Here is a 14,111-nt window from a genome sequence, read left to right as displayed (position 1 = left end):
GCCGCTGTTGTCTTTGGTCATTTTAGTCATATCAGACTCTTTGTGATGCCATTTGGGGTTTTCTTGACAAAGATACTGGAGTGTCTCGCCATTTCCTTGGGCAGCTCATTTGAAAGATAAGGAAAATGAGGCAAAAGGGTTAAGTGACTTGCCTGCAGTGACACCGTTAGTGTCGGAGGTTGGCTTGAAACTCAGGAAGATGAGTCATTCTGACTCCAGTTCCAGCACTATATCCTCTATGCTAGAGAAGTAAGGCCTCTAAAATGTTGCCTAACCCATAGATAAGGTCCAATAGATAAATGAGTTTTTTCTTGTCCCAAAAGGGATTTGGGTCAATTTCCAGTCCCTTAGGCTGAGCCAGGATTGAGCCATTATTTTCTATGAGAGCAGCAGTTGAGTTGTGTTTTTTGACTAAAAGAGTGAAAATAGTGAAAACAACTACTCATTGGAAAGTAAGCATTTTGTAGATCTTTAATCTCTATGAGAGGGTGATATATTAATTTGTATTCTCCCATCCCAATTATTTCTTTATTTTTGTTTATCTTGTTCTTGTGGACTTCATGCCTCTTCAGATAATTGCATGAAAGTAAATGATGTACCTATTTGAGTCTTCCATGAAAAAATAGATTTTTAAAACATCTGAACTCTTTGAAAAACCATATTCTACTTATCTTTCACTGTGGTAGTCCCTTTATTTTAAGTGTTCTGGGTTATGGTCTTTTAGAAAAAAAATTAGTTGTGGCAAACAATAAAGTAATAGGTATTCAGCATAGCAGACAACTTTAATAATTCTGTTCTTTTTCCCACCAACCAAGCTTTCTTGATATAATTATTTTCAATTTCTGAATATAATCTTGGTGTACTTTTTTCCAATGTGAGAAGGAGCTCATTCTAGCTGCAAGGCTTCAGATTTTAGCTCACAATGCAGTCTTTGATAGGTAATAAGAATCAAAAAAGGACAGAAAACAACACAATCTTTGTCTTTGGACAGCATTTAATAATAATTCACATAGGTTCCCTTTAAGACTTAGAGAGCTTCCCCCCCCCCCATAACAAACCTGTGTGGTAGGCAATATAAATAATATTATTTCCATTACATAGCTGAGAAAAGTGAGGTTTAGAGGGCCAAAGATACTTACTTGCCTATGATCAAGTAACACAGTAACAATTAGGGCCAAGACAAAAATATTCTAATGATGATGATGATGATGATATTTTTAATTTAATTTAATGAGATGGGAATGGGGGAGATTAGATTTTATGAGAGAGCAGGGGGAGGAGGAGGAAAGGGAGGGAAGAAAGAGAGGAGGTAAATAAAGAAGAAGAGGAAGAGGAGAGAGGAGAGAGAAAGAAGAGATGAGAGAAGAAAAGAGGGGAGAGAGACACAGCTAGAGATATGAGAGAAAGAGAAAAAATAAGGTAGACTTATAAAGACAGAGGAAAAGCCTAGACAAGATTCTGCAAAAGCTTTAAAAGGAAGAAGATCTCATTTGAAAACAGTGGGTTTTAATGAATAGCATATTTTCAATGAACAAAGTTTTAAATTTAGTGGAGTATAAAGACAGGACCTGTAGTTTCACTAGTTCAGAGAGCTCTAAGATGAGGGAACTTTACTATTTTAGATCAGCACATCCTCTGCTTTCTAGTGACAGACTGTTAATGGATTTATACAATGTGGTAAATTATGGCTTTCATATTTTTGGTGAAAAATATATCTAAAGTAGTTGTAGAGGTCATATTGGCAACCATTAAATATACATGAAAGAAATGCTATATGAAATGATGCAAAATGATATGATATAATATTATACAATATAATATGATATAACATAATATAGTATAACACCAAAATTCTTTCAAACTCTCTAGGATCTCTTTAAATATGTTTCTATTTTTTATGTTTGAATATTTAATTATTTTGGAATCCACATCTTAATATGGACTTTTGTCATTATCCAAAAAAAGAATGGATATTGTTAAAGCAAATTACTTTTAGGAAAGTCTATCTACATTTTTTATGTTAAGAGATTATGGGAAGTAAAATCAAAGGTACACTCATCTAACGAGAAAGTATTTCAGTTTTTCTGCAAAATAGTGTTTCCAACATCTTTGGTCATATGATTTTATACAAAGTAGATAGTTCTTCCTGTTTTGAAATATATAAGATACAAAGTTCCTTCTCTAACTCCAGTTCCCTTCTTTGCTACAGAATTTTGTTGAATGTTTCTGTTGACTCTGCATCCTTTCTGGTAAAAGTTCATCATTTATTCACTAACAGAGGCGTCTTTACAGCATTGATTGTGTAGCCTCTAAGCTAACAGACATCCCCTGTTTTGTGAGTGTAATATTCTTGGCACATACTGTAATTACTGAGCTTCTAAATAAGTACAAAGGGAAAATTTGATAGTAGAATCAATTGATTACTGAAAAAGTTCTGCCTGTAACAAATATAATGAAAATAAGGGATTTTGACAGACCGTCCCCTGAACTCAGAAATTAATTTGCCCAGCTTTTAGAAAACTATGAAAACTATATTTGGTATTTCAAAGAATTTTCTAAAAAAATTGTGCATGTTGGATAGTATAAAACTTTTAAGAATATTCATTTTGCTCAACTTTATTTCAAGAGAAGATCTCTTTTTAGTGAAACTTTCTTATGACATAGAAAGGTCTCTGATACTATTTTTGAATGATCATTAAGAAAGTCACAAGGAAAAAAAAACACATGGAATTACTAGATTAATTATGAATATTGACCAGGTAAAATAGGGCACTGATCACTAGCTGATTATTCAAAAGGTTAGACTAGCCAATGTATTTTACTGTTATTCAGTTATTTTTACTTTTGTCTGACTCTTCATGGCCCCATTTGGGATTTTCTTGGCAAAGACACTGGAGTGGTTTGTCATTTTCCTTCTCCAGTCCATTTTATTGATGAGGAAACTGAGGCAAACAGGGTGAAATGATTTGCCCAGAGTCACAAATCTAGTAAATATCTGAGGCCAAATTTGGCTGACTCCAGGCTTGGCACTCTGGCCACTGTACCACCCTGTTGCTCCAATGGGGCTATTCCCTTCTTTCTAGTAACCTGTTCTATTAGAACTGTCTTTTCTTAAATTGTTGTTTTTTGTTTTTGTTTTTAATCTCTGTGCTCAGCGTCCACCGTGGTGCCTTACACACAGTAGGTAACTACATTTAGTTATTTGTGAAATGAAAGGAGGAGGTGACTATTGCAGGCAATCAGTCCATGCATTGAAGCATGAGGTTTGCTTACCATTATACTGCTTTCCCTAGCTGAAAATGTTATTAATATTCATTACATTATCATTGCTTCCTCTTTTAAATCTAACAAGAGACCTTCCAGGGAATGAATGAATTCTATAGCTTGATTGTATGCTGTTTAAAAAATTCCTTTAATTGTCTCTAAATGTCCTCCTCCTTAATTTTGGTGCCCTCTTGTTTTGTTATTATTAGCCAACTTTAAAAAAGGAGTTGGGTGGGGGAAAGGGAAGAGAGTCCATCAACATTGCTGTTATGAGGGAGAAGAAAAATCACAGGAAAACCTATTTGTGTTGAATGGTACAATAAATGGAGGATTGGTTTCATTTTATTCAAAAAAATAAAAATAAAGCACAATTAAAGTATCTAAGTACAGCAGCATGAAATTGAGGCCTACTTTATGTAGCCTTATTTAATTGACCTTCTTGGGCACTTGAAAAAAAGTTTTTATTTTTTAATTTTATCATTTTAAGCTTAACATTCATACAAAATACTAATAAACAAATAATTAGACCTAATTTGGGATAAACCTCTCACCAAAACATTAAAATTTGAAGTATTTGCATTTTCATTTAATAGAAAAATATTACAACTTACATTTTGACAAAATTATAAAAACTATATTTACTTTCTATTCCCTTCTGAATCTGCCAACATACTTGTAAAGCTTGGTTGCCTTTGATTTTGTTTTCCCATTTACTTATTAAAAATATATCCCATAGTCCTGATTGCTTACAACTTTCCATTGTATGAAATTAATAACTTCTTATTTCTTTTCCTTATGAGCTGTACTTCAGGATTCCTATTTATTTTTTAAGAGTTCTTCAGGATCAGACCACAATACATTTCAAATATATGAGGGTAATTTTCTAAACCCTTTCCCACTGTAAATCTGATGTTTCTTGTCATTATTTTTCAGGGCTAAAATTACACAAAACATACTTTTTAATAGAGAAAATAAGAAAATAATGCTGAAATCAAAGAAGAGAGGTTTAATCAGGGTCAAGAGATGTGATAAAGATGAATTGATCTCATTGAAATGAATCTGTCATTATTGTCTAGTATGTTTCCAGTTATGCAATACTGTCTCAGAAATTAAGTTGAGTTGTAGAAATTGAAAACTGATGGGCAACTTCAAAAAAAATTGAGAGATGGAGAGGTTGCCTTATATGTCCTATTTTCCTTACAGAGGAAGACATTGAGGCTGAAAGAGATTTGTGTGACTTTTACAACATTATATAAATATCAGTTGACATCACCATTGTGACAGTAACAGAGTTCATTTCATCTCTTAGCCTCAGTATTCTTATCCTTAAAATGGGGATATATATCTTCACCTTTGTAGGCTTATTGTGAATCTGAAATCATTATATATAAACCTGAGGTGTTAGTAGCAACACTATGCAGATCTCATCTCAGAGATGTAATACACTGAATCATGCTTACCCTTTATAACTCTAGATTATTAAGCATACATTATTTAACCACTCTTTTTTCCTTAAGACAGAAATGTTATTGAAATATCATCTATTTCTTCCAGAGCTTTGAACACTTAATATTCTTCCCAAATCATCTAGTCTTGGCTTCTCAGTTCTGATTATAGGAACTACAAGTCTATCCATCTCAATTTAGGAAATAGTTATATAAAACAGAATGTAGAATGCCATACTGATATGATTTCTTTTTTCTTTTATAACAGACTTAAAAAAGAATTAGAACTTTATAAGGAAGAAGACATAGAAAGTGTGTATGAAGCTCTCCGATCAGAAATAGAATTTTTGAAATTGGTAAACCATTTTACTAATGTGTTAATATGTTTTCAATGTTATTTGACCTAATCATATGACTGCATATGTAATCTATCTATAACATCTGTTCCAAGCTAAAAAGATTTTGGGATAACCTGGTTTATTATCATGATGCAAAAGAAATTATGGACAGGAGACAGGAGCTGAGCATCAGTGAAAAAGTTAGATATTAGAGGAGGTAGAACAAAAAGTTTTTTTCTTAATTTAAGAAACATTTTTATATAAATTTATGGAAATCTAACTTTTTTCTTATAAGCTCTGCATATCATATTGTACATGCTACTTTCCATATGCTACTGTGATATTTTAAAATATGGTATTTCTTAGACTTTCTCCTTATTTTTAAGCTTTGAGCAGCCTGAAAGGTAAATCCTGAAAGCCATTGATCATGAATACTCTCATTATCTATGATCTCTCAGTCATTATTTATATTATATGTAGTAGGGAGAAAGAAAATGAGCAGAGTATAAAGACATGATTGCTGGCTTCTGAGAGCTTATGTTCTAATTGGTTCAGAAAAAGAATAGAATCAACAGAAGTGTCCAGCAAGTTACAACATCAGCACAAGAGTTAAATAATAATATGAAAATTGTCACAAGGTAACATATAGTTAATTACCAAGTGAGTAATATAAAATTAGGCAGTTGGACTAGATGATCTCTAAAGTCCCTTCTAGGAGGGAGACAGAGCCAAGATGGTGGAGAAGGTACAGAGCTCTATCTCATTTCTAACAAATTACCCTCCAAAAAGCATCAAAATAACACCTTAAAATTAATTCTGGAACGGCATAACCCACATAAAGACAAGGTGAAGTAATATTTCATTCCAAAACAATTTAAAAGGCTGGCATAGGGATCTAGTGCACCAGAGTGGAGTAGCCCATTGGGCTAGGGCAGGCTTCACAGAGGCTTCAGATTTTGGGGGCATCTGAAGCAGTAGCCCAGACTTCTGTAACTCTCAGCCAAAAATGGTAAGTGGTGGTAGTGGTGGTGGGGTTTGAACAACTGCTCAGAAGGAGATTATAAGGGGTCCCTTTCCTGGTTCTGAGTGCAAGACTCTTGTCACATTGCCCATATGGGGAATCAGGTCACAGCCCAATGGCAAGAGGAACACCAACATATACCAGCCCTTGCAGCCAGAGAAGTGTAGGGGACCTTGGTCAGAGTTCCAAGGGGTAAAGGAGTGCTTGGGGTTTCTCACAGACCAAAGCACAGGCTGGGAGAGAATACTCTAACATATTTCAGAGAATACTCTAAACATGTTTCACCTTACATCATACCACCTTGAAAGAACTGAAAGCAGATAGATTCCCAGTGCCAGCTCTGAAGGCAGCTACACAAATAACCTGATGCTAGGAATAGTCTTCCATTTTTTCTTTGTTTGTTCAATTTTATTTTTTTTTAATTCTTGTTAATATATAGACATTGGCATATTTTAAACCAAACTACTTAGAAAGAGGTTGGTACAGGCATGGAGCCCAACTTTAATAGTTTCTTTAATTTTTATATTAATTATGTAGGTATAATATGTAATATATAACATATAATATAGTAATTATTTTTTTCAACTTAAAGAGAAAAATCAGGAAAATGAACAAATAACAACAAAAAAGAAACCCAACAAAGAAATTTATTTTGGTGACAGGGTAGATTTAAACTCAGAAGAAGTTTAAAATCAATACTACTTTAGAAAAAAACCACCAAGAAAAAGGAATTGCTTCTGAGTTCAAAAATAATTAATAGAGGAGGTCAAAAAGGATTTTAAAAATCAAATAAGACAGGTAGAAGAAAAATTGAGAAAAGAAATGAGAGTAATATAGGAAAAAAGGAGTCAATAGCTTGGTAAGAGAGGCACAAAAAATACTGAAACAATATCTTAAAAAACAGAATAGGTCAATTGTCAAAAGAGGTGCAAATTCCAATGAAGAGAATAAGGTCTTAAAAACCAGAATTGGCCAAATGGAAAAGGACATACAAAAATATACCAAAAAGGAAAACTTCTTGAACGACAGAATTGACCATTTGGGAAAAAAAATTAGGAAAATACCCTGAGGGAAAGAATTCTTTACCAAATAGGATTAACCAAATGGAAAAGGAGGTACAAAAGCTCATTTAAGAAAATCATTTCTTAAAAATTAGAATTGGACAAGTAGAAGTGAATGATTCCATGAGACATCAAGAAACAATCAAACAAAGTCAAAAGAAGAAAAAAAAAAGAAGAAAACACGACATATCTAATGGGGAAAACAATTGACCTGGAATATGAATCTGAAAGATAATTTAAGAATTGTTGGACTAGATGAAAACTATCATCAAAAATTGAGCTCAGACATCATATTTTAAGAAATCATTAAGGAATACTGAGCTTATGCTCTAGAACCAGATGACAAAATAGAAATGGAAAGAATCTACCCATCACCTCCTAAAATACATCCCAAAAGGATAACCCCCAGCAATGTTATAGCCAAATACTGAAACTCACAGGTCAAGGAGAAAATATTACAAACAGACAAAAAGAAACAGTTCAAATATTGTGCAGCTACAATCAGGATAACATAAGACATAGCAGCTTCTACATTAAAGGATCTGAGTGCCTGGAATATGATATTCCTTGAGGGCAAAGGCACTAGGATTTCAAGCAGGAATCAATAATTTATCCAGAAAAGTCAAGCATAATCCTTTAGGGGTAAAAGTGGGTTTTCAATGAAATAGAGGACTTTCAAAATTCCTGATGAAAAGAACAGATCTGAATGGAAAATTTGACCCTCAAATGCAAGGTTCAAGAGAATCATAAATAGGTAAACAGAGAAGAGAAATCAAAGGACATTAAAAAAAATTAAACTATATACATCCCACCATGGGGAGATGATTCAGAGAACTATATCATTATGAGGGCATTTAGAAGAAGTACATAGACAGAGGATGAGGGTGTGAGTTATGATAGGATGATATAAAATTTTTAATTAAATTAAGGCATGAGAAAAAGGAATGCAGTCGAAGGAGGGAAAAGGGAAAAATAGAATGGGGTAAGTTATTACAGATAAAAGAGGCATGGAAGAACATTTCCAGTGGAGGGGATGATAGAAGAAGTGGGGAGGAAAGCTTGTGAACCTTCCTCTATTCAGAATTAGCTCAATGAGGGAAGAAGGGAAGAAGATACACTATCAATTGACTGTGGAGAACTGTATTCCCCTAAAAGAAAATGGGAGGAGGAGATAAGATAAGGGGAGTGGATTCTAGAGAAAAGAGGACAAATTAGAGGAGCTGGAGGTCAGAAACTCAATAGTGGTGAAAAAAACTCACCAACAAAAACATGTAGGATGGAAAGTAATACACAGCAGTTAATAGAGAGAGAATCTATAGAGAAGTGACTTGAATATATAAGAATACAAGTAATTCACCAATTGTTATTAGTCAAAGTATATGAATAGGAAGTTCTCAGTAAAAGCAATTAAAGCTCTCTCAAGCCATGCAAAAAATGCTATGTCATTGTTATTTAGAGAAATGCAAATTAAAACAACTCTGAGGTGCTACCCTACACTAATCAGATTGGTTATTATGACAGAAAGGGAAGATGACAAAACCTTGAGGGGATATGATAAAGCTGGGACATGAATGCAATTTGGGGAAATTGTGAACTGATTCATTAATTCAGAAGAGCAATTTAGATCTATGTCCAAAGGGTTAGAAAACAATACATGCTCTTTGACTCAGCAATATCATTACTAGGTTTGTATCCCAAGGAGATTAACAAAAAAAGAGAGGAAGGACCTATATGTACAAAAATATTTAAAGCAGCTCTTTTTAGGGAGGCATTTGGAAAGTGAGGGGATACTTACCAATTGGGGAATGGCTGAGTAAGTTATAGTGAATGATTATAATGGAACATTATTGTGTTTTAAGAAATGACAAGCAGGAGAAGCTCAGAAAAACCTGGGAAGACTTACATGAAATGAAGCAGTCAAATAAGCAGAAGCAGGAAAACATTGTACAGTGACAGGAATACTTTACAATGAACAATAACAGCTATTTTCAGCCATATAATGATCCAAAACTATCCCAAAGGACTCATGATAAAAAGTGTCATCCACTTTCCAGAGAAAAAGAACTGAAATCCAGTCCAAAGTAAACTTTTTTCACTTTCTTAGTTTTTTCTATTTGTTTCCTTCCACAAAAGTATTAATATGGAAAATAAGTTTTACCTGATTGCACATGTAAAATCTACATGAGATTGCTTACCATCTCATGAAATTGGGGAGTTAGAGAGGAGGGAAAGAGGGAGAAAATGTGAGACTTGATACTCTTTGAAAAATGTTGGAAATTGTTTTTATATGTAATTGTGGGGGAAAAATCAAATAAAGGGGCAAGGTCTGAAAAAAAATAAATTCTCTTCTACATCCAACTCCTATGATCGCAAGGGTTATACTCAGAAAGAGAACTCATTTTGAACCACATTAGTTTCTTTCAATTCACTTAAATTTAATAGACTTTGATTACACATTTAATATGCATTTTGTCAGACTCTGAAGATATAAAGATTAAAAATGACATGGGTCCAAGTTACAAGGAGTTTACATTCTCCTATAGGGCAAATATAAAATGTAAAGAGATAAATGCAATATTAAATAATATAAGAAAGGTGCAATGACTAGTAACAGGAGGAGAAAAAGGGAAAGTTTCATGAAGTGGAAACTAAAATAAACCTCGAAAGAAGACAAAGATTTTGAAAAGCAGAAATGAGGAAGGAGTGGATTTTTAGAACAGGTTTGACTTGTGAGAGTGCATTGAGGCAAGAAGAAATATTTAATTTGAGGGCAGCTGGGTATTTTAGTAGATAGATAAAACTCTAGGCATGGAGTCGGGAAGATTCCTCGTCTTGAGTTCAAATATGGTCTAAAATACTAGCTATGGGACCCTGGGCGAGTCACTTAATCCTGTTGACCTCAGTTTCCTCATGTATAAAATGAGATCTAAAAAGAAATGGCAAACCACTTCAGTATCTTTGGCAAGAAAACTCCAGATGAGGGCAATTTGGAACTATGCTCAAAGGGCGATAAAAGACTATCTGCCCTTTGATCCAGCTATAGCACTGCTGGGTTTGTATCCCAAAGAGATAATAAGGAAAAAGACTTGTACAAGAATATTCATAGCTGCACTCTTTGTGGTGGCCAAAAATTGGAAAATGAGGGGATGCCCTTCAATTGGGGAATGGCTGAACAAATTGTGGTATATGTTGGTAATGGAATACTATTGTGCAAAAAGGAATAATAAAGTGGAGGAATTCCATGGAGACTGGAACAACCTCCAGGAAGTGATGCAGAGCGAGAGGAGCAGAACCAGGAAAACATTGTACACAGAGACTGACACATTGTGGTACAAGAGAACGTAATGGACGTCTCCAGTAATGGCTTTACAATGTCCCTGAACAACCTGCAGCGATCTACGAGAAAAAACAAACAAACAAACAAAAAAAACTATCCTCAAGCAGAGGACAAACTGAGGGAGTAAAAACACCGAGGAAAAGCAACTGCTTGACTACAGAGTTGAGGGGATATGACTGAGGAGAGACTAAATGAGCACCCTAATGCAAATACCAACAACAAGGAAATGGGTTCAGAGCAAGGACACATGTGATACCCAGACGGACCACGCGTCAGCTAGGGAAGGGGGGAGGGACTTGGGGGGGAGGAAAAGAAAATGATCTGTTTCCAATGAACAATGTATGAAAATGACCAAATAAAATGTTAAAAAAAAAAAGAAAACTCCAGATGGATTCACAGAATTGGATACCACTGAAATGACTGAGCAACAATAATAAATACTGTCTTTAGTATCCATGACCTGGGATCCCCATGTAATGAGTCCCTTTCTATATGTAATTTAACAAACTTTGCTGCTTCATGTAACTTTCACTTTTATATATGTATATATATAATATAATTAATAGCAAAACAATGGAGGCTTATTGTATAGTTGAAAGAATATGAAACTTAGAAATACTTGGGTTTGAATAATATCTCTAAAGCATTCTGAATTGTATCACTGAACACCTGCTTCAGTTTCCTCCTCTGTAAAATGGGGATGATATAATATTACCTATGCCCCAGGATTGTTTTGAGAATAAATGAGATAATAATTGTAAAGTGCTTAACATGACCCCTAGCACAGAGTACATGCTATATAATACTAGTTATTATTATTTAAAAAGGAAACAATAACCCTTGTAGTCCATGCCTGAAAGGGCTGTTATGGGGATTGAATAAGAGAATGTTTACTAAAAGCTATGTACACCTTAAAATCTTTGTAAATGCCTGCTATTATATAGGAATTTTTGGCATGAGTTTTTAGGTCAGCATCATTTATTTTTAATACATCCTTTCTTTTAAACTAAACCAGACTATTTAGGGCTACTACAGAATTTCTTTACAAGGTATATGAAATATATTCAAGATCAAAATGAAAGAATATGGACATTTTCTCTATAAAATTTCAAACATTCAAGGGAGTATAAAAATATTCTGAAAAGCTGCAGTGGGAAAGAAAGTAGTCTTTATTGGTTACTCCTGTCATAGAGGGTAGTAGAGGACTTTATTCTCAACCCCCCATTATAAATTCTCAGAGGCCTTCCCTTTGAGTAACTAATGATGTTTTTAGGAGGTAAAAGCAATTTGAGAGGTCAGAATTCTACCTAATGTACCCCACTGCTTTAGAATGTTCCTTCTCAAATGGATTTACATTAGAGATGAAAATAAGTCTTTTGGGGTGATATAAATAGATAAATGAATTGGGGTCTTGATATGCTAGATTTTTTTAAACCTCACCAAAAGAACAGGAATTATGTCAGTTGAAAATTTAACTAAAACATCTGGATCTATTTCTAACAGAAAAAAAATAATTTATAGGCAAAGTAAATCTATGAAATGTTTTGAGCTCTGCGGAATGTAGGTGCTGTGTAAATCAAGGCACCATTACAAGAGAAGAGAGCCCACTTAAAAACTATTTTTTTTGAATTTCAAATTTCACCTCACAACATTTTTGACTGAAAATCTGTTATTAGGAGATTAATGTGCTGAAACCATTTAACTATCATAATGCTTAAAAGCTTTTTGTTTCTGATAGGCATAAATTATACTTTTATGATATCTGAACTTGAAACTTTATGCAAAATTTCTTTTTGTTATAACAGAAAGTTGCATATCCTTTTTTTTTTAAATAAAAATCCTTAGCTTCTGGTGGGGATGTATTTGGATGACTTTTAATCTCTGACTTTCGCCATACGTGAAATGAAGTTTTTGCCATCCTAGAATTTTTTATGCCATTTACCTTTGATTCCTTTGAACAAATTTAATTTGATTCATAACATTCCTTCTGTAAGTGGATTTTCTGTATTTTTTCTTTTTAAAACTATTTTAATGGTCACATAAGATATGGTTTGTGTTTGTACATAAAAATCTACTAATACAAAATCCAGAAGTAATCAGCTAATGTCTTATCAATTTTAAAATCTTTGTTTCTAATTACTATTACTTTTATTCTTTAGACGCTGTCACAGAAAAGTCTTCAAGCAAAATAATAGTTTATGATCAAGTGATAAACATTCCTAAATTAAATACTTTTAATGCCAATATAGATGATACCTGTCAGAGCTGATTCTTCTTGAAAAATATTGATCTCTATTACTGGTGATACTAAGAGCTGTTTTCTTGACAATTTAAAATAAAAGGCATTTATTTGTAGTTATTTATGACGAATTTATTAGCGAGGTTTATTTGAGGTAGACATGGCACCCATAGGCCCTTCTCAGCCAACTGTTGGTCTGTCCTTTCTACACTCTCTATAGCATATGTAGATGAGCACTTTCCATTCTTTACCACAACTGATCTTGGAGTTTTTCAGAAACATATATAGGAAGAAACACTTTGATTATTGACCTAATTTTTCCGCTGCCATTTTCATACAAGTTGCTCACTTTCATTTCAATCTTTCTCTAATAAAGATGTCTATTGAGAGAGTGCCTCTGAGGCCGCTGAACTTCAAAAGCCAATTTTCTTCCCCTTCCTATAACAATGAGTGAAGGCTTCATGCCTAAAGCAGTGTTCCATCTAATATTTTTTGACTGGCATATATTTTTTTACTTATTTCTAATCCTATGGACTAGAAAGGGAAATTGTTTACTTGGGGAAGATGTGTAAACTCAAGGATTCATATACTATGATGACTTAATACATTTCAAAAGCGAGCCGTTTACACAATGAATTTTCATTTGGCAGAGTCAGCATTGTCCATCAATTCACTTTAGCTGTGAGTGAAATTTTGGTTTCTGTTTTTACCAATATTATATTTGGTTAGGTAATACATTTCTATAAAGGAAGATTATTCATTGATTTCTGAAAATGGACAGAAGTATCAAATATCCTGCCAGAAAACCAATTTGGATGAACACATAATTTACTTTTGGAAATGATTGCATTCAGGATTCTATTTTCAAGTCATGTTTTGCTTTCTCGTCAAAGGGGGAATTTCTTGATTGTCATTAGATTTTATTTTTTATTTATAAAACTACAAAATTTACAGACTTACAAAAATACAAAATTATTTACAAATCTAAGTTGTCATATTAATGTGAAATAAATAGTTTAATTATAAACTTTAGTTTGAAAAAAACTTTTTTGGAATGTTTTTTCCTTATCCATATGGAGGGAAGAATAAGACTGATCAAGATAGTATACTGTTGGATATATATGAACCAGAAATAAATAATATGTTTTGTAGTATGAAATATATATATATATATATGTATACACATACATGCATATTTATAGTCTAAGTGATTGACATTCTTATTTTATGGTAATCCTTATAAATCTTTATGTTTAAATTAATAATATATTAGTGGATTTGAGGCAAAAATAAACAGTGTCAGGAGGCAAAAATAAAATGTCAGATATTTAAATATGTGTTAGTGAATGGTTTTTGGGATTAGTCATAATTCCAGTTCTGGCGTGTATAGGGTTCACAGGGAGGAC

The 14,111-nt window shown here is 33.3% G+C and overlaps 1 protein-coding gene across 1 annotated transcript in view; it reads left to right on the top strand.

The window, feature by feature from the left end:
* The window catches only part of CCDC172 (coiled-coil domain containing 172), a 60,270-nt gene extending 46,673 nt beyond the window's left edge, over positions 1-13,597 (top strand). Inside the window, exons 8-9 of the mRNA XM_007478939.2 lie at positions 4,978-5,065; positions 12,626-13,597. Coding sequence (XP_007479001.1) covers positions 4,978-5,065; positions 12,626-12,658 — 121 coding nt within the window. The 3' untranslated portion in view covers positions 12,659-13,597. The remainder of the gene's footprint in view (positions 1-4,977; positions 5,066-12,625) is intronic.
* Positions 13,598-14,111: the final 514 nt, after the last annotated feature.

This window comes from Monodelphis domestica, chromosome 1 (assembly GCF_027887165.1).
Source record: "Monodelphis domestica isolate mMonDom1 chromosome 1, mMonDom1.pri, whole genome shotgun sequence".
Classification (NCBI taxonomy): domain Eukaryota; kingdom Metazoa; phylum Chordata; class Mammalia; order Didelphimorphia; family Didelphidae; genus Monodelphis; species Monodelphis domestica.
Note: the sequence above shows the minus strand (reverse complement) of the source record. Positions and strands in the feature narration are given on the sequence as shown.